At 41.5% G+C, this 21724-nt stretch overlaps 2 protein-coding genes across 3 annotated transcripts in view; both read left to right on the plus strand.

The window, feature by feature from the left end:
* malrd1 (MAM and LDL receptor class A domain containing 1) overlaps nucleotides 1-10551 on the plus strand; it is a 55635-nt gene extending 45084 nt beyond the window's left edge. The window contains exons 24-33 of the mRNA XM_085763306.1: nucleotides 146-303; nucleotides 934-1135; nucleotides 1735-2013; nucleotides 3678-3806; nucleotides 5393-5459; nucleotides 7981-8072; nucleotides 8203-8299; nucleotides 8389-8449; nucleotides 10008-10133; nucleotides 10234-10551. Of these exons, the coding sequence (XP_085619432.1) occupies nucleotides 146-303; nucleotides 934-1135; nucleotides 1735-2013; nucleotides 3678-3806; nucleotides 5393-5459; nucleotides 7981-8072; nucleotides 8203-8299; nucleotides 8389-8449; nucleotides 10008-10133; nucleotides 10234-10332 (1310 nt within the window). The 3' untranslated portion in view covers nucleotides 10333-10551. The remainder of the gene's footprint in view (nucleotides 1-145; nucleotides 304-933; nucleotides 1136-1734; nucleotides 2014-3677; nucleotides 3807-5392; nucleotides 5460-7980; nucleotides 8073-8202; nucleotides 8300-8388; nucleotides 8450-10007; nucleotides 10134-10233) is intronic.
* A 9617-nt stretch (nucleotides 10552-20168) lies between these two features.
* The window catches only part of plxdc2b (plexin domain containing 2b), an 84468-nt gene continuing 82912 nt past the window's right edge, over nucleotides 20169-21724 (plus strand). For both annotated transcript variants that reach the window (XM_085763325.1, XM_085763324.1), the window contains exon 1: nucleotides 20169-20528. In XM_085763325.1, coding sequence (XP_085619451.1) covers nucleotides 20435-20528 — 94 coding nt within the window. In that variant the 5' untranslated portion in view covers nucleotides 20169-20434. The remainder of the gene's footprint in view (nucleotides 20529-21724) is intronic.

A 21724-nucleotide genomic window follows, 5' to 3' on the forward strand; every position in this document is an offset into this window, starting at 1 on the left:
TTGGAATCAACAGAAGAAAGTTATTGGATTTCTATCTTGCAGGGAAGCTGAAATTGGATGGTTGAACGGCGTTTAGCACACAATGATGTATTACCCATATCTTACATGAATGTAAATGTTCTATACTCTGTTGTTTGTCTTGAAGGCGGTGGGGGGAACTTCCTGTATATACACTCGGCTGCCCAGAGGGAGGGCGACGTCGCCAAGGTGACAACCAGGAGTCCGTTTCCAGCCAGCATCGGCCTGTGTCACCTGCGCTTCTGGTTCTTCATGCACGGCTCGGACAAGATGGGAACACTGAGGGTGATCTAATCCGAGCAGCGTTTCCATAAATGATTCAAAGTCTCGTCTGTTTCATCGGGCGTCAAGCTTCCGAAAATGTTTTTCTTTCCGTCACCGGCTGTCAGATGATCCATCACAGTCAACCCAAAGGCTTAATTTGGTTTTTGTCAGAGATTTCTGCCCCGTTTTACTGAGCCTCTCGGTGTGTCACCCTTTGCTCACCGTCAATCACCTGATACCCACAGGAAGGAATAAAAGTCTCCCTGCCAGGAAATAATCCATCAAAGCAGATCACCTGACAAACTTAATTATCACATCCATCGTTTCATGTCTTTTTTTAGGCGTCTTTGTTAGCTGGGTTAATTTCAAAACAACAAACAAGAAGCAGATGTTTAAAAGAAATCTAATAATGTTCTTTCACTTCACTTTTTTCACAAGTTTTTTTTTTACTAGTAATGGATTGTTTTAATATCTTTGATTGGCCTACTGCGTCTTCTTCCCCCCTTTACAGACATGATTGTGTCACAGTTGTGGTGATAATGTGTTACTGTATGTTGTGTTTTGTTGGTAACTGCAGATTGTGCTGCTTGTAGACTGAAATACATTTCTGTTTCGCTGTTTTAAAGATTCAATTTACTTTTCATTCTATAGGTCTACACTGCCGGTCCCAGTGGTACCCGTCTCTTGATGTGGGCAGCTGCCGGAAACCATGGCAACCAGTGGACATATGCGAACGTGATCTTGTCTAACCCGGCACCTTTCAGAGTGACCTTCCAGGCAGAAGTGGGTGGAGACATATGGACAGACATCGCCTTGGATGACATTTCCTACACCGCAGAGTGTATGGTCGGAGGTAGAGCTATTATACTGTTTTTTCTTCTCCTCCGTGGTCGTTTTGCCCTTGCGCTTCCAATTACTTTTTGTTTTTTTCCTCATTTCCTGCTCTGCCAGCACTCTGCTCATTTTTCACGCTTTTTCCTCCCAATTTTCACCTTCTCCCGCTTCCTCCCTCTTCCACACTCTCTGTCCTCCAACGAGCCATGCTCCTCTCCTTTCCATATAAATCGTACGGGCCCTCAGGAAGAGTGTAGTGAGTTAATGGAGCCCGTTGCCCCCTAGGCCCGTATAAATTCACAGTGAAGACTGGGTCAGACATGAGGGACAGGACAGAGGGCAATGGGGGGAAAAAGCAATTACATTTATATTGTGTTGTTTCCTCACTCTCACCCCTCCGTTCTCCCTTCACCCCTGAACTGCCTCTTTTCTGCAAAGTATAGCACCTGTGATCTACAAAAAAAGCAGAAAACCTAATATCAAACCTTTTTTTTTTCCCACCGTGCACAATTTGATTCCTCACTCCAAGTTGTTTGCTGCGTGTGAACAACACTCAGCTCTCTGTGTGCTTGTGCATTCATGTGATATGTGTCTTTCCTATGATGTGTCCCCCCGCAGGACCAGTAACTCCTGAGCCTCTGACCTGCGGCGTGGACCAGTTCCAGTGTGCGTACTCCTTCCAGTGCATCCCCGAGAGCTGGCGGTGTGACGGTGAACCCGACTGTGCCGACAAGTCTGATGAAGAGCAATGTGTGACCACGGTGCCCGGGACTCTTCCTCCTCAAGACCGCTGTCTCTCCGGGTATTTTCAGTGTTCAAACTCCCTCTGTCTCCCCGCCATACTGCGCTGTGACGGCGTCCCCGACTGCCCCGATGGAGAGGACGAGTACAGCTGCCGTAAGTATGTGTATGGATGGTGTTTGATGGACCAATGGGACAGACAACATCTGCAGCATATCACATATTTTGCTTATGGCTTTGATGTGAAAATTACAAATCTCTTTAATGATCTGAATCCTTTCCTTCAGTTTAGATTAGCTCCTTTACGTGATCAAATCTACATTTAAATGCATTTCACTGCGTACGTGAGTAAGCGAACACATCAGCATTCATACTGTTGACACACTGGCTGCTGATTATGCTGTAGAACATGTTATGTCTCCTCTGTATAAAACTCGCCTACACGAGTACTAATTATGAGGCTAACACCTCAGCAGACCATTATTTGCAGCAGTTATAACATTATTATGGCTTCTGTGCTTTTCACTGCCTTTTAATGTGATTTTAATGAGGATGCAATTCCCTGTGCGTCACGGCCACACTGACAAAGGTGCTGCTCATCCCTAGAGAGGAGAGTTTGATTGCAGAAAGGATAGTAATTAAGTTGATGAAAATGGTGATTCAGTGTGGTCGGTTCACTTTTGAGGATTTCGTGTTAAAGTTGGAACATGCACTGACACGTGTGCATTCATTTATCTGCACCTCTGTTGCAAGAATGTGTCTCAAAGCTGCTAAGATCTCTGCCAATTTCTTATAAATTCCCTGAAACACTTAGAAATTCAACAGTGTCACTTCTTTCCAGACATTGCTCGGTTTGCTCTGAATGATCCACGGGTTTCGCTGTAAACTGTTTTCACTGGAAACAGAAGAAGGAATAGTTTCAATAAAAACCGCCGACAGCAGCTTCTGTTGATCATCCAGAGAAGCTGCAACGCTGTCAACACTGATTTTTCAATATTACAAGCTCCGCTAATTAAATTTCCTTCACCTCCTTTTTGCAGACAGACATCTCACCGATACATATCATAAAACCTGGGCACATAAAAACCAAACTGACTGAATATCACTGCGGATAAATGACTTTGAAACAAGCTGAGTTGCTGGCCCTTGAATTTGAAACAGTCAGTCAAACTTTACTCCTTTCTGTCAAGGCCTGTGTAGCACTATCTCTTGTAGTCCTAGAATAATTTGTTACATCTTTCAAACTGATACTCCTGTGTTGTTGTACCAATCTCCTCATTTGAAACCCTCTGACTTTTAAATCCCTTAACAAACCCATTCTTGTTCTGACAGCCTCTGAATCTCTGCTACATGTTCAGTCTTATTCTCTATGTTAGATTTATTTACCTTATTATTTTCACTTTTCATAATTTAAGTGTGTTTTCAAGCACTTTGTTCACAAGTTCTTGTTTCTAATTGTGTTTTGACTTGACATCACTGGGTCCGTAGAGGGAACATGCTGCAAACAGCTTGTTAAACTGCACAAGTGAAGTGAATTGCTTGAGTTTTCATGCATGAACTGATGGCACGTCCTCTTAAAAAAGAATCCCTCCCTGTGAGACTAATGTCCGTACAGCAAAGCATACACACATTTTCTCACAGATTAGGATCAAAGTGTCAAAGCAGCTTTGAATTCTGTAATCCCTTTTATAGTATGCTCCTCTTAGTGATCTTTGAATTCGCCACCCAGACCCCCCACTCCCCTCCTCTCTCTCTCTCTCTCTCTCTTTACATATTTTACCAATTTTTCCTGTCTGTGCTTCTCGTTTTTCCTCCACCAGCTCTGCTGCAGTGTGAGCTGGGAGAGCTGGTGTGTGAAGGGGGTTCACCTGGTTGTATCCCACTTCAGAAGCGCTGTGACCACTCGGCCGACTGTCTGCCTTTCCACTCCGATGAGTCCAGCTGCAACGGTAACGTGTTTTTACCTCCCGTCCATCCTCCACTTCATGACTCCCTGACCTTGAAGACACAGTGGCATCTACTTCTGAGTATATCGTTCTTCCACCAGTTTACAGCTAGGTAACACTTTATTTGACGCCTATCTCTATAACACATTATAACCATACTTATAATGAGGTATAATGCAGTTGTAGCACTGTATAACTATAGTTAACGCTCATAAATTATCATAATGCTTTATAACAATAAGCATAACACACTATAAAGCATTTTATCATGACTTATAAGGTCAGGTATTATAATAGGTTATAATTGTTAGTAACTCACTGATAATGACCACATCGATAATGCATTATTAATATAGTTATAATATGGTATAATTGGCTTATAAACGTGTATAACTATCATTATAAACACTCATTAATTATCATAAGGCTTTATAACAATAAGCATAAGACATCATAAAGCATTTTATAATGGCTTATAAGGTCTTAGTATTATAATAGAGTTATAATGCTCTATAATGTGTTATGCTTATTGTTATAAAGTCTTATGTGATTTATGAGTGTTTATAATGATAGTTATACACATTTATAAGCCAATTATAACACAATAACTATATTTCTAATGCATTATAAATGTGGGCATTGTCAGCCAGTTACTAACACCTGACCTTATAAGTCAAGATAAAATGCTTTATAGTGTGTTATGATTATTGTTATAAAGCATTAGGATCATTTATGAGTGTTTATAACTATAGTTATACAGTGTTATAGCTGCATTATACCTCATTATAAGTATGGTTATAATGTGTTATAGAGATAGGCGTCAAGTAAAGTGTTACCTCTAGGTGCATGACAAGCTGTTGCTCTTTTATCCGTTTGTGTACATAAAACATGATCTTTCATTATTACACACTGTTTTTCACTATATTACACTCTCCCATGAGTCACCAATCACTTTAGACTTCAGTCTTGCCAAAGCTTCATTGATTTCCACCCAAGGCACTGTCTCTCAGGACATTTTGAAGTCGCACTGCTTAGTCTTCAAAGCACAACTCGCAGGTTACTGGATGCTGCCAAAACCCATTAAACCCTCCACTCCTCCGCGTTTTCAGGAATAAGACCAAACCTCCAATTTAACCTGCATTCAGTGCCAAGCCAAAGTCACTTCATCAGGGGGCCGCACAGCGCACCAGGGTTTCCGTAATGGTGTTTCAAACATGATGATTATTTAACAGGCAACCCTCGCACAACCTATGGAGGCAAGAGTATTTGTCATCAGAGAGAGTGACAGAGAGCAGGAAAAAGATGTATTATAGGATGTTTGTGGCTTAAGGTATATGCTGATGTTGACAGGAGAGGTTAATGGATGTGAAAAGGCACAGTTATTCCAAGCAGCATAATTCACTATACAGTAGTTTCCTTTTCTTACGTCAGAGCGGCAACATGCTTGAGTGTGCCTCTGTTTCCTTTCAGGTCAAGAGAGAAATGGAGGATGACAGAGAAACAGAGAGGAAGAAAAGCTTTGGAGGATTTTCTTTTTTCTTTCATACAGTATTCAGCAGTGACGGTCAGCTTCTTTGTTTTTTTTGCAGATTGTCCTCCGACGTATTGTCTGGATCGCGGCTCATGCCTTGTGGAGAGACATGGGCCTGTTTGCATGTGAGTTTAACACACAAACACACACACGCATACACACCTAGACGCTCATAAACATGCACAAACAAAGATAAGTATCATGTCTCCTCTTCCCAGTCCCCCTCCCACCCCTTTATCTCGCTTTGTGAGACTTAAAACATGGAAATCCCATCAGTCTTGTTTCTTTCCCTGGAAAAGACACGCTCCACGAAGCATGTGGGAATCTGCTTATCCCCCACAGCTTAACCAGGGTGGTTCTGCCCTCATTTATCCACCAGTTCAGTGTTTCCTGGGAATCTCTGATGGATTCTCCTGGTCAATATTTAAACACGGCCCCCTGCTACCAATGGTCTTATCGTAAGACCACAAAAAATATTCATGCATCAGATTAATCTCTTAGAGTATAGTCTCAAAAACACATTCAGGACAAACACTATGCACGCTCTGTTGAATCTGGTTGTCTGCATCAGCAGCTTGGAATGTCTGCAATGAGATATTTCATTATGAAAAAGTAAGAATGCAATTATAGGACTTAGTGCTGGATCTGCTAACATCATTATGCACCTCCGAGAGAGGTTCACATTTCTCCATTCCTGTGTCAAAAGGTTCAATTTTCCGAAAGAAAATGATTTGGATTGTGCAGCAGGCGCGCGATATGCGTTCTCATGTCGTCACATCAATTTTCCGTTTCACTGTGACATTTGTGTTTGTTGTTGAATTTTATGACTCGGTATATTGTCATATTTTCCGGCGGAACAAGTCATCGTGCACAGTTCAGCAGCTGATAGGAAAATCCCTCTCCCGCCAACAGCTGCCTCGGGTCTTTATGCAGGTCGCTGACATCCTCCCTCACACCTGTCACTGCAACGCTGTCAACTGTATAGACAAATATTTTCCCTTCTAGTATCTGTCACAGACCGTTTTGCTTTTTAGGAACTTTTCAGTGCGTCTAACTTCATGACAATTTTCATTCCCTCTTTACTTCTGTCAGAGTGCGCTGCGCTGATGGCAAGTCATTAGTCCCCCTCCCCAAATACAACTTTCGATACAGCTGAATTTGTTATGATTTGTGGAAGCAGGCCCAGTGTGTCACCTTGTGTCACTTAATAGAAAATGCAAACACGAAAACTCTTCAGGTTTCTGATGGAAGAAGATATTGTAAAGCTGTTTGTCGTAGAAATGCTGCCGCTCTTGTTTTCTCTTTCAGCCTCCTTGTCTTTGATTCTCCTTCCCTTCATTCATTCCCCCTGCCCAACATTCCCCAATGCAATGCCGCCACCACTGCCTCCTCATTATGTAACAGGACTTCACCACCACCATTCACTGTGCGTTGTGGTATGGAGGGCCTGAAGCTGTTCCAGCATTGATAACAGCCGTAGCCGTAGCAGAACCCAAGGCCGGCAGCGGAGGGTACCTCAGGCTCAGTATTTACGTCACGTTTCTGCACTCTGCTAAGCAGGATCCACAGGGGCACCAGGCCAGGGACGGCCCGCTGCCACGGCCAGACTGTCACACAATATGTACCCTGACCCCCTCTGAATGATAATGACACAGTGTGGCTTTGCTGAGAGCTGAGTGTTTCGCATTAGAAGGTCAATGTTGCTCCGAAATCAAGCTGATACTGAACAGATGTTGACTTGGAGCACAGTCTTCATTTGGAAGAAGAGGAACTTACTCTTTTTTCCCAGTGATGCAGCTCAGCAGACGGGGCCAAACTATGTGCAATTAGTCCGTGTTTCCATGCAGGATGTCCAGCGGATAAATTTTGCACCATTTGTCCGGATAGTGTTTTTTTTTTCCAAATATAGTGAGAGAGAAAGTGTGTGTTTATTTGTAGTCTATTTGCTTTATCTGTTCAGCCTTGTATTTTATTTATTTAGTTTCATTTTTATCATTGCTGTTGCATTATCATGTGTTAATCTCTAAAGACTTTCAACTCCCCTATGTTTTTGCAATGACCCCCAGGCCCATTAATTCCTTTTGTAGAGGCAACTCTTTAAAAAATAGGTTGTAAATATTTTTCTTTTAATGGCCTGTTAATTTTCTAAAACAACACTGTAGCTTTTAGCAAAGACTCCACAGAGAGTAATCTTTTTATTCAGGACTATTTTCAGCTGTTTATTAATACTCAGTCTTTACAGCCGGAGGAGGGTGCATGTGGTTCATCACCATGAAGGAACCATCAGCCAAAGGGAACAGTGGTTCACTGATGTATTTTAATAGACTGCAATGAAGCGCTATTACACAGAATGAGAGAGATTAGCCTCACAAACTTTACTTTTTAATTATTAATTATTGTTTGTGGTCTTTTTAATTTATTGACAAAAATAATTGTATAAATAGATCACCACATATTTACTTTTATATCTTCACAGTTTTTATTACCTTATCAGCCTCCCTTTAAATGACTATACCTGCACCACAAGTTTGTGTACAAAATTATGTTTGTTTTTTTATTTTGCTCCAGGCTACCCACAGATACCAGCCTTAGTATCAAATATACATAGATACATCTCCAGACTGTTTTCCTTATGTATGATCACAGGTGTCATCCAGGATGGACAGGAAACCGTTGCCATGTGAGGGAGAAGCCGTCTCTCTCCACTCCGACACCCACACCAGAGGACACACAGCTGGGTAATAGCTCGTCCCTATTAAACTGTCTCACCTTAAAGTTTTTACTGTATCCTTTACATATCCTGTGAAGTCTCAGTTTACTGAAGGCAGTTTTCTTTGCAAGAATTGAATGCACCTCCCGTCTGTTTAGATTCTGTGTACGTTGGCATCGCTATCGGACTGCTGCTGCTCGTAGCCGGAGTCGCCGTCTGTGTTCTGGCTTCATGCAAGAATAAATGTTTCCCAATGTGAGTTCTGGTAAAACTGTTGCTCCTTTTGCTAATGATGATGTTGTTGGTGTTATTGGTGATGATAATTGCATCTGCTGGCTCCGCAGAAAACATGACCCGATGGACTATGGGGTGATGGATAACCCAAGCTTGGACTGCAGTGCAGAGGTCAGTGCACAGAAATGTCCAATCAATCATCAGCAAATTCTGTTGGAGCAACATTAGGTTTCTCAGCTGTACAAATCTAATTTTTCCACCATTCGCCTCACATTTATTCAATAAGTGGATTTAACATTAGGAGGAGGTTGGGAGGTGATTGCAAGGCCTTTCTGCTAGATTACATTTTTGATTTAGGATTATTGATTTTGTGGTTTATGTGGATATTTGTGCACTTGTGTGTGTTTTATATATACACAGAGTGCGTATACAGCAGGTAGAGACAGTGACTGAACTACATAATCTGATCAAATGCAACACCACAAGCTAAGGCGCCAAAGACAACCACTTTATTCTATTTCTTTTTGACGCAGCTAAGAACATGATAAGCTTCAGAAATTGCAAGGTTTTTACACTGGACTGCATTACATTACACAGGTGCAGGGGTGCAGGAAGTGCAGATGTGCAGAACTAAACTACTTCATAGAATAATAACAAATGACACAAAATAGTAATACAAAACATACATTTGTTTTTGCAAATACTTAACAGATTAATCTCTTAACCTAACAACTTGTGGATGGACATCCAAAATAAGACCAGGATCCTCAACTAGAACGCTGTTGTTTTAGAAAGGCACCACAAGACAAGCATTTTAGATGAGCATACAGTATGTGTGTATGTTAAATCCTGCTGTCTGGAAGTGTCAAGTAGGATAAAATGGCACTGCTACTTTGCACCATTTCACGTCCGTTCTTATTTTTTGCAAACATCCACAGTGCCCTTTATTTCTGAAAAGTTACCGCTATCACGGAAAAGAATCCCAGCAATGCAATGATACAATTACAGCTATTCCATTTGGATAATGGCTTGTGTGTGTGTGTGCATTTATGAGGGTACTTTAAAAAAAAAAAAAAAAAAAAGACAAAATGAGGAAAGAGGCTGTGAGACCACACACACTCACATTTTATCTGCAGGGGTGTGCAGCAGCGAGTGTCACTGACTAATAAAAGCAAGAATGATGTTGAAAGCTGTCATGACTGATGATGTTGCCTGCTCTGTGTTTGTGTGTGCTTGTGTGTGCAGTGCAGTTCACCTGATGAAAGGCGTGCCCATGATGATGTACAGAAAAATTGACATTGATATTGAAAGTGATATTGAAAAAAATCCATTATAAACATATGCTTTGCCAAGCCAACATTTTTGAAACGGTTATGTGCCGGTGACATTACACATACAACACATGTCGATACATTTCACTTATTCTAAATCTGTGGCATGTGGTATGTCTGTACATGTTTGCTTTCATGTGAATGCCAGTTTGGGCACAGCTATAAATAGAAGAGGTGTAGGTGTGAGTCTCCACGACACAGACAGATATGGCTCAGCAGAAACCATCGGTGATTATTCCACCTCTGAAGGATGATGAAATGTTTTATAGAGGTTAGAGGTGTAATTATGGACGCATAACGGGTCAATTAGATTTTAATTGCAGCTGCTTTTTGCGCGCTCTCACACATTAAGGCTCATCTAATTTTAAGACGGCGTACATGATTTTTCTCTCCCTCAGTGTCTGTCCCTGGAAAGAGCTGCAGAGCTGTGCGGCTGTGGCAGACTAAATCCCAGGAGGAGCGATAGGAGGAGCGACGGTGCTGGGCTTTCCATCAGCGTCTACCCCTGGAGGAGAGAGGTGGAGGTGAGGTGTCTCTGCTCACCTTTTGGCCTTTACTCTAACTGTCTGTGCAGAAGTCAATGACGTGATGTATGTCTTTTCTGTGTGTATTCGTCCACTGCAGGGTCCGACCTGGAAAGACGCCAACCTGTCCTTCCCCAACCCATTGTACAATTACTCCCCTGATGCCAATGGTGCTGAGCACAAAAGCTCCGAAGCATAGAAATGATGGACTTTACATATTGACACTGCAGTAGATCGGGGTCAGACTGTGTTTGCAAATACTTGATGAGTTTGTCTTCGCTCGCTGAGGTACCAAGTGGCAGAAACAATGCGAAGAAAGGACGGAAGGCAGCTTCCTGATATATTGGTTTGATTTACAGTTATTTCAGTTTTATCTGATACTCTCCTGATATTGTTCAACATGTTAAATTAAAAGCAGAAAGCTGTTTGTCAAAGCTGCACACAAACCCATGGTTATGAAATTCACAAATACCAATAAACTGATATTCAAACAGCTATATAGATTTATCTGCAGGAGCTCTGCTGACAATGCAAACACATGTTTTATGTTCATCATTCTTGCAGCGATAGATATCGATTCCATGGTCATTTCTCCACAGTAAATATATAGCTTCAACCAGAGGACAGCTATCTTAGCTTAGACAGAAAATGGGAAACCTCCAAGCTTAGCTCTGCAGGTAAACAACCTCCACCTCCACCTATACAAACAGCAATTTATATGGTGCATCTTGTTTGTTAAATCCATTAAATAGTCCCCCCAAAAAGTTAAATGGCAATATCTAGCAGTCGACAGCAGCTCTAAACGGCTTAAGAGCACACACAAGGAATTAGATTTTGTCCATTTTGTTCTTAATGCAGCCAGGGTAGCATCTTATTAACTGTGCCACAATCACCACGCAATTCTCTCAGTTGCAGAAAACAGCCCGTTCTTTGAATTGAAAGGCTCCACTGAACTCACAGCTTCCAAACAGAGTCCTGACTTCATTAGCGATCCGTTTCAATCCTCAGAAGTGCAAATAAAATAGCTTGCCCCTGTTTTATTTGCAAATTAAAATCCATTACAAGTCAGCATCCTGCAGCTGCTATGTGTGTGTGTGTGTGTGTGTGTGTGTGGTGTGTGAGCCGGGTCTCTGACTCTGTATCAACAGTACAAAAAGATTGATCGTAAAACACAGTGAAACCAGTCTTTTACAGATTTCATGAGTGTACAGTCATGGCTCTTATCTGCTGTGCCACTGTCATTATCATCCTTCATTTAATGATAAAATCCATGGTCATCTTTAGTCAAACCAAGAGTTTGACATTCAGGGAGTTAAGCTTGGTTTCTCTCCAGTAGTTAGGCTATATTAGATCAATACCACTCTCATAACTGCTGTTGAACATGAAGCAGGAGCAAGCAGATGGTAAACTTGAGCAAAAAACATACAGACACAAGAATGGCATCGAGATTATCATCTAATCTGCAGCAGAAAGCATATAACCACACTTCTCATAATGTGCAATATCAAATACCAGTGTAGACAATACTGTGAAATCCATATATTTTAAGTTCGGTGCTGCACTGAAAATGAGGTTTTGCAATATTTTACCTCCTGTTTTTGCTCCTAATTCATTTTTAGTACATTTTGCAAACTGATGTGTCACCGTCACCTTGCTCTATTTTAGTCTCAGTACCTACACAATTGAGAAAAGAAAATGTCTTACTTGCTTCTGCTTCATGGATATATTTCACTGATATCTTACACTACGTGACCAGAAGTTTGATTAAAGCAATGAAACTTGAGGAGCATTTTATGAGCCAATCCTGAATATTTCTGTATTTATAAAATAGAACTGACTCACAATCCCAAGCAGTGGCTGCTAATGAAGCATATTTCTTATCAGCTTACCTAGAATTTAGCCTTATTGTTCCACAGGGCTTTGTCTCACCACCAGGCCAGACACATGTCACAGTAGGAAAAAAACATGCAGCTAAATCAAGAAAAGCTGAACTCAATTTAGTTGTCTCAGTTTAAGTTCCTGGTAGGATCACACACATTTTTAAAGTTGTTTTTCTTGCTTCAGCTTGCTTTTATTTAAAAGAGTGGTACATCTGGCTTTTATAAGGAGTTAGTTGGGCCAATTAAAACCATTGCAGACCCTGTCTCATTTATTATAAATGTCAGGTAGGCTACATCTGTTGGTTTCTGCCTCTGAGTGCTCGAGCCCCTGAGCTTAGTCAAAACACACCGAAACACTCTTATCCCTTCATATAGTTTCAAGTTAAAGCTATGAATCTTTAATTTTAAGACTCTGGGTGACCACAATCTTCAGTGTCATTGCTGTTTAGTCTTGTTCTCCATCACTGTGGAGTGTTTTGCTGAGTCTGTGGGTGGATTCTGGTCAGAGATTTATCAGAGGCCACAGGATCAATTTCAGGCTTTGAGGATTTTGCTCTGACACTATTCTGCCCTTGAAAGCAAAAAAGCAGTTCAGCTTCATATTTCATATCAGAGTTAAATTAACCTTGAACTTCAATTTGAATCTGGATTCTGCTTTGGTGGAAATGTATTTTCTCCATGATAAATAAAAGATATAAAAGAGTTTCGAGTCTACTAAATGGCTCGTTTTAGCTAATGCTTACGTATCTTTAGCCTCCAGGCTCCAGCTAATTGAAAAATTAAACAAACAAACAAATACACAAGCTTTTTATATTTTTTTTTATGGCACTGGACTGGACCCTTTCCTAGATGCACTGACTGGACGCAGTTTCTTGTTGAGAGTGGTGAGGATAGTTGCTATGGCAACTGACAAGGCGGGTAGGTGTTAGCTTGCTAGCATGCTAATAATGTCAGTTGAAGAAAAGATACACTGGCTTTTTTTTTCCACCACTGGAGGAGTCGACTTAAATGGAGTAAGAAATGAAGTTTCTGTCCGAGCTTGCAACGTTTCTTCTGGACTGGTAAGTAAGCGGCTGTGCTAACTATCTCTGGAGCAAAAACAAAACTTTCACTGTGATGCAGAAAAACCCGAGCTGGAGTAGCAGCAACTTTACTTCTGCAGCACAGTCTGTGTGGATTCATTGTTTCCAATATACTGTAAATGTCAATTATTTCAGTTAACCCCTGTTGTAATTTGAATAATAAATCAGCAAACTAGTCCAAATGTTCAAGAAAGATTACAAAATACAAGGTATTGTTTGTACTTAGCTAAGCTCAATGAGCACAACATAGAATCTATTATGTTGTTTGTTTTCCACCCAGACAGCCTAAAAAATATTCCTACATATTTTTTTTATACATTAGTAACCTATAGGCCTATATTTACAGACTCCAATTAAGTCCAATGATAAATTAAAAAAAAAAACAGACCACAGGTTACAAACAAACAAACAAACCAACCAACCAACCAACCAACAAACAAAACAAAAACACTTAGGCCTATTAGACAGCAAACTGTCTGGCCACACAGGTTAAAAAAGATGCAGTTGTTCATGCCAATATTTCCAAAACATAGAGCAGTACTGAAGAAAAATCAATTTATGGGAAGACTTGAACATAACCTATTTATCAGCAGAGGCATTTTACCATTGTTTTATGAAAGATGCCCTGATTTATTAAAGACTTTTTATTCGATAATCCTTGGCTCTAGCGCGAGTGCCTGAAGCAAGCGCTTGCCCAGTGATTTGTCCTTTTTATCACCTCTAGTCATTGAAATGCAGATGTTTGCGTTGTACCTTGGCCATTGTTCCTATTTCTCTGCTGTAATTAGTTTTACCATTGCAAACATTTATAATTATTGCAAAGCCAACAATTATCCCATAGAGAGGTACATCTCTGTCTGCTTCTCTGAATCACCTAAAACACCAGCTCAGCCTTTTCCCAGCATCTACATCAATGTTTGTTTGTCTCCCCCCAGTGACGTTTGACCTAACAAAACAACAATCAATGGCCCACACAAAAACCTTTTCCACTATACACAAACACAAACAATGCTACCTTATACTTGCCTTGCCTAGCTTGCACACTCTCACATGATGGCCTGCTGACTGCGAAAGTCCAGCCATCAATGTTTTTTGTCCTGGGCGAACGTTTCTCTGGTAGCTTCGTTATTCGTGTTGTTGAATAGCCCACAGGAGAGCTGGTACGCGCCAACCAGCCTTTGTGCTTGTGTTTTTGATAGAGCAACGTTAGTCAGCTTTTCTCACCGGGGCTATTGTTGCCACACTTTTGTTAATCACCGAGCAGAGTCCATGTAAAGGTCACTGTTTTGTTTGTGGACCACTCTGAGAGGCTTGTGATGAAAACACTCCTGTAGAGTTCACAGATGGCAGTCTTTAAGGACCAACTGTGGCAAAATAACAGTGACTTTTGCACGATTTGCATAGTTATTCAGCTTAGCCCTCTCCCATCATCGCTTGTCTGCCTGGCATCGCAGCATCCAGCCCAATTTTCTCTCCTCTGCTGCAGTAGCAGGGAGTGGGGGTTACGACACCTGAGCCCAGCTGGGTCAAGGTTAAATCTAACCCCTGTCTTTGTAATGGCAGGTCAGAAGTGGTTCTCCCATCCTCTCTGGCTGAGTGCAGAGGAAAATGTCTGTTTCGTCTCTGTGTATTCAGTGAGAGTGGATGTCAATCAGCCCAGGGGACCGTCTGCTGACCGCTCTTTCACAGGGTTTGAACAAAAACACTGAATGAGCGCTGAATAGAGAAGATGCTGCTTGGCTGCCACTTCATTCAATCTATTGTGGTTTGGGGCTGTAAAACTTTTATCTGCACCTTAACTGCCCCCTACGTCGTACAGTAAACCGTTGTTATGACCTGAAAGATATTATGAATGAGTGTTGTGCACCTTGTGCAACCTATTACCCCTGTTCTGATGTGTCATAAACATTGACCTGTCTCATGCTCCGGTGCTTTCCCTTTTCTGTGCGTTAATGCTTGATTAGCTTTACAAATAATTAAATCTATAATCAAACACTGGATAATTAATTAGGTTTCTAAGTTTGTTATTTATTATTTATGAGATACACAAACAGAATGATTTTGCTGTGGATTGGAAATATAGCCTAATTAATTGCTCATTTGAAATTCTGATCAAGTTTTGTAGTGTTGTTGGTATGTTTATTCATGCTTATACTCCATTTACTATTTTATTTACTGCTCTTACAACTACATTTATTTGGCTGCCATATGAGGTAGTTTAATCTATCCACCTACTTAACTTAGTTACTTTAATCCATTAATAATACGCTATATATTTTTGCTACTTTTACATGAGTGGTTTGAATTCCTCTCTCAGCAGTTGTTTTGTACCAGCCCTTTGAAATAATATCTGCACTGCACATTTATCACTTCTACATTCATCAGCTTTGTGCAGTACAGCGTGCCTTTTTTTCTGCTACATAATGAACCATATCACCTTTCTGTTTGACTGGAAATGTCCCATGAAGATTTATTGATGAAACATCAGTTTGGAATGTACAGCAAAAGTATCGAGGCGGATCTTATGACAGTAAGAAATGCAACAAATCCCCCACCAAATTCAGCAGATTGGAGCATAGAGCTAGTAAATGGCAAATAGGTACATCCTCTGTCTGTCTGTCTGTCTGTCTGTCTGTCTGTCTGTCTGTCTGTCTGTCTGTCTGTCTGTCTGTCTGTCTGTCTGTCTGTCTGTCTCATAGTTTCTTCTGATGGTGGTGGTGATCATTGTTGGAGGTGGTGTAACTTTACAATACCTGACTCATCAGCATCACAAAGGTATTTCTTTTTTTGACCCATTGGAGCAAAAGAAACCAGAGTAAACATTTTTATATTATGGGGAGCTTTTAAGCAAAACATTGCTTACTAACACAAAAAGCTATGGATCAATATCGTTCATTTTGAGTGGTGTTTCTGTTCACTAATTTGATATTAGTCCAATATTTGTTCTCCTCCTTTCCCTGAGGAGGCACTCTCCTCAAATAAAGATAGATGTAGTCTCTCTGATGTCTCCCTAAGATTTCTGAATATTGGTTTTGAAGCTCAGAGTGGCTGCTCCATCATTGCTATCTTGCCAGTACAGTATCTGTTTCCACATCTACGGTAATTCCTGGTTAATCCAAAAATGAGCAAAGTAAAAGTGTGTGTGCGTGTGGAGCCCCGATAGTCACCCACCTGTCACTCTAATTTCTGCACCCTCAATTCAGAACTTTAAGCCTTGAAGTAACTCAATGAGTGGAATATACTGTATATATATATATATCATTTATAGGCAGTAAATGTTTATTTCATTGCCTGGGAGTCAATGGGGATTAACTCACTTTTGGGAGCCAACCTCAAGCAGTACAGTTTTTTCTATATTGGCTGCTGATTGGTGAGTAGGTGGAGTTTGATGGGGCTCTCTGGCTGACATGTAGGCCTAGTGCTGTGTTTAAGGCACTTCCATATTCTTAAGTGCCACATGTAGATGTGAAAGCTATTTTCAAGTTGGAAACTCAGAATTATGTATACAGATGCAGAGGTGACACATGAGGATGAAAGGGAAAACATGAGTGTAGAAAGTTTCCTTATGGGACTTGAAACAAGTTTCATGTATATTTTCCAGTTTGTGTGCAGATCCAAACTTTTTTCACCTGAAGAATATAGATTCTTTTCTTTTTTCTTTTTTGCATCTAAATAAATCTGCAGTAGAGCAAACCTTTTAAACCTCTTTAAAGTTTCCACTCAAGGCAAGGCTACATGATTGTCTGCTTTCAGGTCTTATTAATATTATTATGAGAAGGAAAAGCTAATTATTAGCAGTGCTCTAATGGAAAGAAAGACACACAGAGCTGAGCTTGTTCCCCTCGCTGTTTGCAGTCTCTCACTCTACACCGCCTCTTTGTTCCCTGGTGATTAAGTGCCCAAGCATCATAAATGCTGCGGTGACATGCTGCTCAACAAGTGGGACGCAACTCTGGACATATAAGCACTCTGTGGAAAATTTACAACCGTCCACCGCCCTCAGACATTAGAGCCTCCTCGGTGACGCTCCCATTTCATTCCGTTAATTTCATCACACATGTTTTGATGCTCTTTAAGGTCACCCTGGGGAGACGGAGTGTGGTGTGGTGCTCGGCCAAGCTAAAGTTCACAGCATAGTGACTGATCTTTCTTCTAAGTCCAACAGGGAGGGAGTGGGAAACAGTTTGCAAGTGAGAAAGACTTAGAGAGATTTTTTAGAGAGGTTGTGAAAGAGGATGCTGAGGAGAAAGAGATTTTCAGAGGGGTCATCTGAGAACTTAGCTGGGCTTCCTTTTGCTGGGAGTTGTGGAACAAGGTGATTAGAGCAGCAGACTGCTCTGGAGAGCTGCGGCCGCTGAGTCTCGACTGCTGTGATGACTAAAGTGCTTGGAAAGAGTTGTAAAGAGAGAGAGAACGAGGAGGGGGAAAGGAAAGAAAGGAGTTTAGAAGTTCATGTGTGTAGATGAAGGAGTCAGGACTGTTTTCCCATGCAGCCTCTGTGGCCGCATAGTCAGGGACTAAATCACTTTCCATCCTGATACTGTACCACACGACCTGATTGAGAGATGTTTTATGGACTCGATGGCCGACCTGCATCATGCGTCAGCCACAATCTCCTTTTATTCCTTTATGGTAGAAATCCATCACTGAGCAGCCTGTGTTTTGACTTGTATCTTGTCATTGTTGTTTGTGTTTCCTGTTCAGAAGTTTGATATATGCTCCTCTGAGTGAACAAGATGATCAAATCAAAAAGAGGCTGCCTAAGATTTATGTGAGAACCGGGATGTGACATTATTATCGCTGTTTATTTGAATCATAACAGCGTCTCCCAGAGCTATTTTAAGACAAAACTTTGAGGGCATTCGAGATCTTTATAGTAACAAAATATGTTAATCAAGAAGAAAATTAAGAGAAAAATTTGAACGTTGTAAGTGCAAAGTAGAAATTTGTGCACCATCACTGACACTTACGTAATGGATCTGGCAGAAATCAGCAGCTGCATTCATGCAAACACACCCCAGCACCAGTACTGCATCCACTTTGTTGGCAGACAAGTGGTTTTGAGTGGCCAGTGAGAATAATCAAGGTAATTACTAATTACTGACAAAACTATGGCAGTAATTGCTATTTATTGATCTGTTTTCATTTGGCAGCCAGACTGGTTGCCATGAGACATTCACGGACTATTTGTGCTCTTGTGTTTGGTTGTGATGACTTTTGTTACCTGTTTACCACTAAAGAAGAGTTTGAAAATGCACCAAAAACCCTTTGAAATGTTCAATATGCATGCACACAAGCCAAGTAAATTATAAAAGAGTCCTTTATGCAAGAGTTTCCATTAAGTTTTTCCATGACTGTGGTGCAGCTCCTGAATTCCCAGCGAGTATCTTAATTGGAACAAGCATGTGGTCCAAGTTATCCTTCCTGTGCAAAACAAGCGCCAGCTAAGAAATGAGGAAGAATAAGTATGGTGGGTCGTCCTGAGCAGAGAGAAAGAGAGAGACAGAGAGCGAAAGAGAGAGATGTTTTGGAAAAGAAGAAAAAATGTTCCCTGTCACAAGAGGTTTCCAAGCCCCCTCCCTCACACCCTTCAATGTCTGGCCGCTTCTGAGAAAAGTGAAAACACACAACCACAGAGCCCTGCATGATGATTTGTGCTTTTAGATCATCATTTATCATGCCTCAAAATCCTGTTTTGAGTGTTTTATGTGATGTATTGGCTGTCTGAACTTGTCTTCTTTAGATTCAAGCTTCATTAAAGGGAATAATTTACATGACTTTCACAAAATTCCCATGCTTTTGTTAACCAATGCTCTGTCCTGGGCTCCTGGACCTTGAACCCTTTACAGAATAACTTGATATTGAACTGATGACATTTCGCTCATATGGAAAGTGATATTTCACTTTTGTTAAACATTGATTCTCACAAGCAGTCTGTGTATGTAATTAGTATATTTTTATTTCTGTATTCGAACAGCTTGTTTATAAGAACAGCTACAGAAAATAACTGCACAGCCTATAATAAAACATGGAATATGTCTTAATTTGGTGTAAACACAATGATTTATGTACTTGTACTGTTACATACAAGCCCATTGAGAGTCTCTACTTCAATAATTTCTACTCACTCGCTCTATATTACAGCAGTGGGGTCTTTGTGACTCAAAAAAAGAAAAAGAAAAGAGGATGCAAAAGTAAAAGGTTAATAAATCATAGTCTAACTTGCACCTGAAGAGGGCGCCATCACAGTTCAGTCACCTGACCCGAGGAGAAGGGGAAAGGTGGAACAAAGTTAGATAGATAGATAGATAGATAGATAGATAGATAGATAGATAGATAGATAGATAGATAGATAGATAGATAGATAGATAGAATCTTAACTGAAAAACCAAGAAGTAGGACCAGACTCACTCTAATATAGTGCCTGTCTACAACCTTCTTCTTGATTCATGTATGCATTTCTATCATAACCCTGTGTCCTGTGCATGATCCTCTTTTGTCTGGGGGCAAACAATGAGCCAACATGTACTCCACACCACACACACACACGCCTCCCTGCTCCCCGCATCTCTGCACATCAGTCAAACGCTGCTTTGTCAGACAAGGTGCAGATAACAACATCCCGGAGCTCCATCTGAGTCAGACCGTCTCCTCCTCAGCTGGAGAAACGCTCTTTGTTGTTGTTGGTGTATGTTGTTGTGTGTTGTGTGTTGTGTGTGGCTCTCCAGGTTCTTCTCCTGCGCACCAGACTGAGGAGGAAGAGCCATTGGACCTGAGGAGTTGATGACGGGGTGAGCGCACTCTCCTCTACAGGAGCGCATTAGCCTATTGCTCTCTCTCTCTCTCTCTCTCTCTCTCTCTCTCTCTCTCTCTCTCTCTCTCTCTCTCTCTCTCTCTCTCTCTCTCTCTCACCCCCCCCTCTCTCTCTCTCTCCCTCTCTGTCTCTCGCTCACACACACATGCTGCACCTCCGTTCAGTGGGATGAGACCAGTGTGTGGGACTGGGATGAACCTTTGAGTGTTGAACTTCCTCTTTTTCTGTTTCTTTTCTTTTCTTTAGTTTAGTTGAGTTTATTCCGGAGGTGGAGACCTGTTAGGACGAGCGCGGTGACTCTCTCCCCCGGAGCGCGCAGAAGCGGCGCACACGCTGGAAACAAAAACAGCTCAGTGCAGCGAGTGCAGCGCAGGCAGGTTTCCGTTTTAAAAAGCAGCAGGAGGACAAGCAGGAGAGTTAACGAAGAGAGAGTCCACCACCGGAGGGGAAGCGGTGCCTGTGCACGAGAGAGGACGGGGACTCCACTGTTTGAAACGGACCGGGGATATTGAGAAGAGCTTGGATATGGCGGGTGTGAAGACGGTCGACCTGCTCGTTGGAGTTGTTTTAGTTTTGCAGTGTGTGGGGAGCGTCCGAGCCGAGATCCCAGCTAGTAACGGTAAGAACTTGCACCTTCACCACCACCAACCCAGACCCGATCAGATCAGAGTGAGTTCAGCTCCTAGTGACTCCTGCAGGAGTCGATCTGCAGAACAGGGCACAGTGACACAGACAGGTGGAGTGGGGTTTATCATGACAACACTTTTATTGGTTTTATGCTCAGATTGCAGATACATCCTGTTTATCTGGATTAAATGAAGTAGTTTGTGTGTATGCAATAAAAACAGCAGACACACACACACAGCCTCACAAGGCTCTTTTACTTCCATTATTTTATTTTTAGGAATCATTAGACAAGGCTGCCATGACCCACTAACTTCCTCTTTATCTGTCTGGATCAAAGACTTTGTTTTATTCTAATTAACATATTTTTACTACAGTTAATTGCTGTGCTTTTTTCCATATTAGCTCATGCACTCCCCTCAGGCTGAGCTGACTGATGCTGTTATTGTACAGTAACAACAGTCACTGTTTCTTTGTGTCTATTTGCATGCTTATATTTGAGGAGAGTGCTTTTATGTCCTCTTTGTTTCTTATCTGTTACGAGCTGCAACATCCCCTCATGTTGAAGTGTCATCCTTTTCTGCAACTTTTTGAAAGATTTGAGATAAAAAAAAAAAAAATCAAAGTCAATAGTACAGGTGCCTCTTCTGTAAGAGTCCTGCAGAGGAAATGCTGAATCCCTGCATCCTCTGTCCCTCTTAATGTCCTTGATTATAAGACACAGTCCACACCGGAGGGCGAGAACTCCACTGTGGACAGTGGACAGTGCAGTGTATCATATGGTAAAGCCACAGCGCATGCACCCGAAGTCTCACCCTAGTCTCAAACCCACACACACACACACACACACACACACACACACACACACACACACACAGCTCACCTCAGACAGACGATGGAATAAGTCATTGTCAACATTGATTCTGTGCATACAGACGAGCTCTTGTTTCCCAGAGCTTTGACTGCCGGCAATGAATTTTCATCACTTATCAGACAGTGGTTAGAGAAATGTTCATCTACAGACTGTGACTGTAAATTAATCCCGTGTGTGTGTGTGTGTGTGTGTGTCAGTGTCAGTGTAGCCCACAGTGGAATGTATGGCTCAGTTTTGGGAGACAAACAGAGAGAGATGCTATCAGCCGTGTGTGACCGTTCACACTCATGCATGCATTTACATGCACATGCACTTTT

Source organism: Trachurus japonicus, chromosome 20, assembly GCF_045865225.1.
Source record: "Trachurus japonicus isolate A0001 chromosome 20, Traja_1.0".
In the NCBI taxonomy this organism is placed as follows: Eukaryota; Metazoa; Chordata; class Actinopteri; order Carangiformes; family Carangidae; genus Trachurus; species Trachurus japonicus.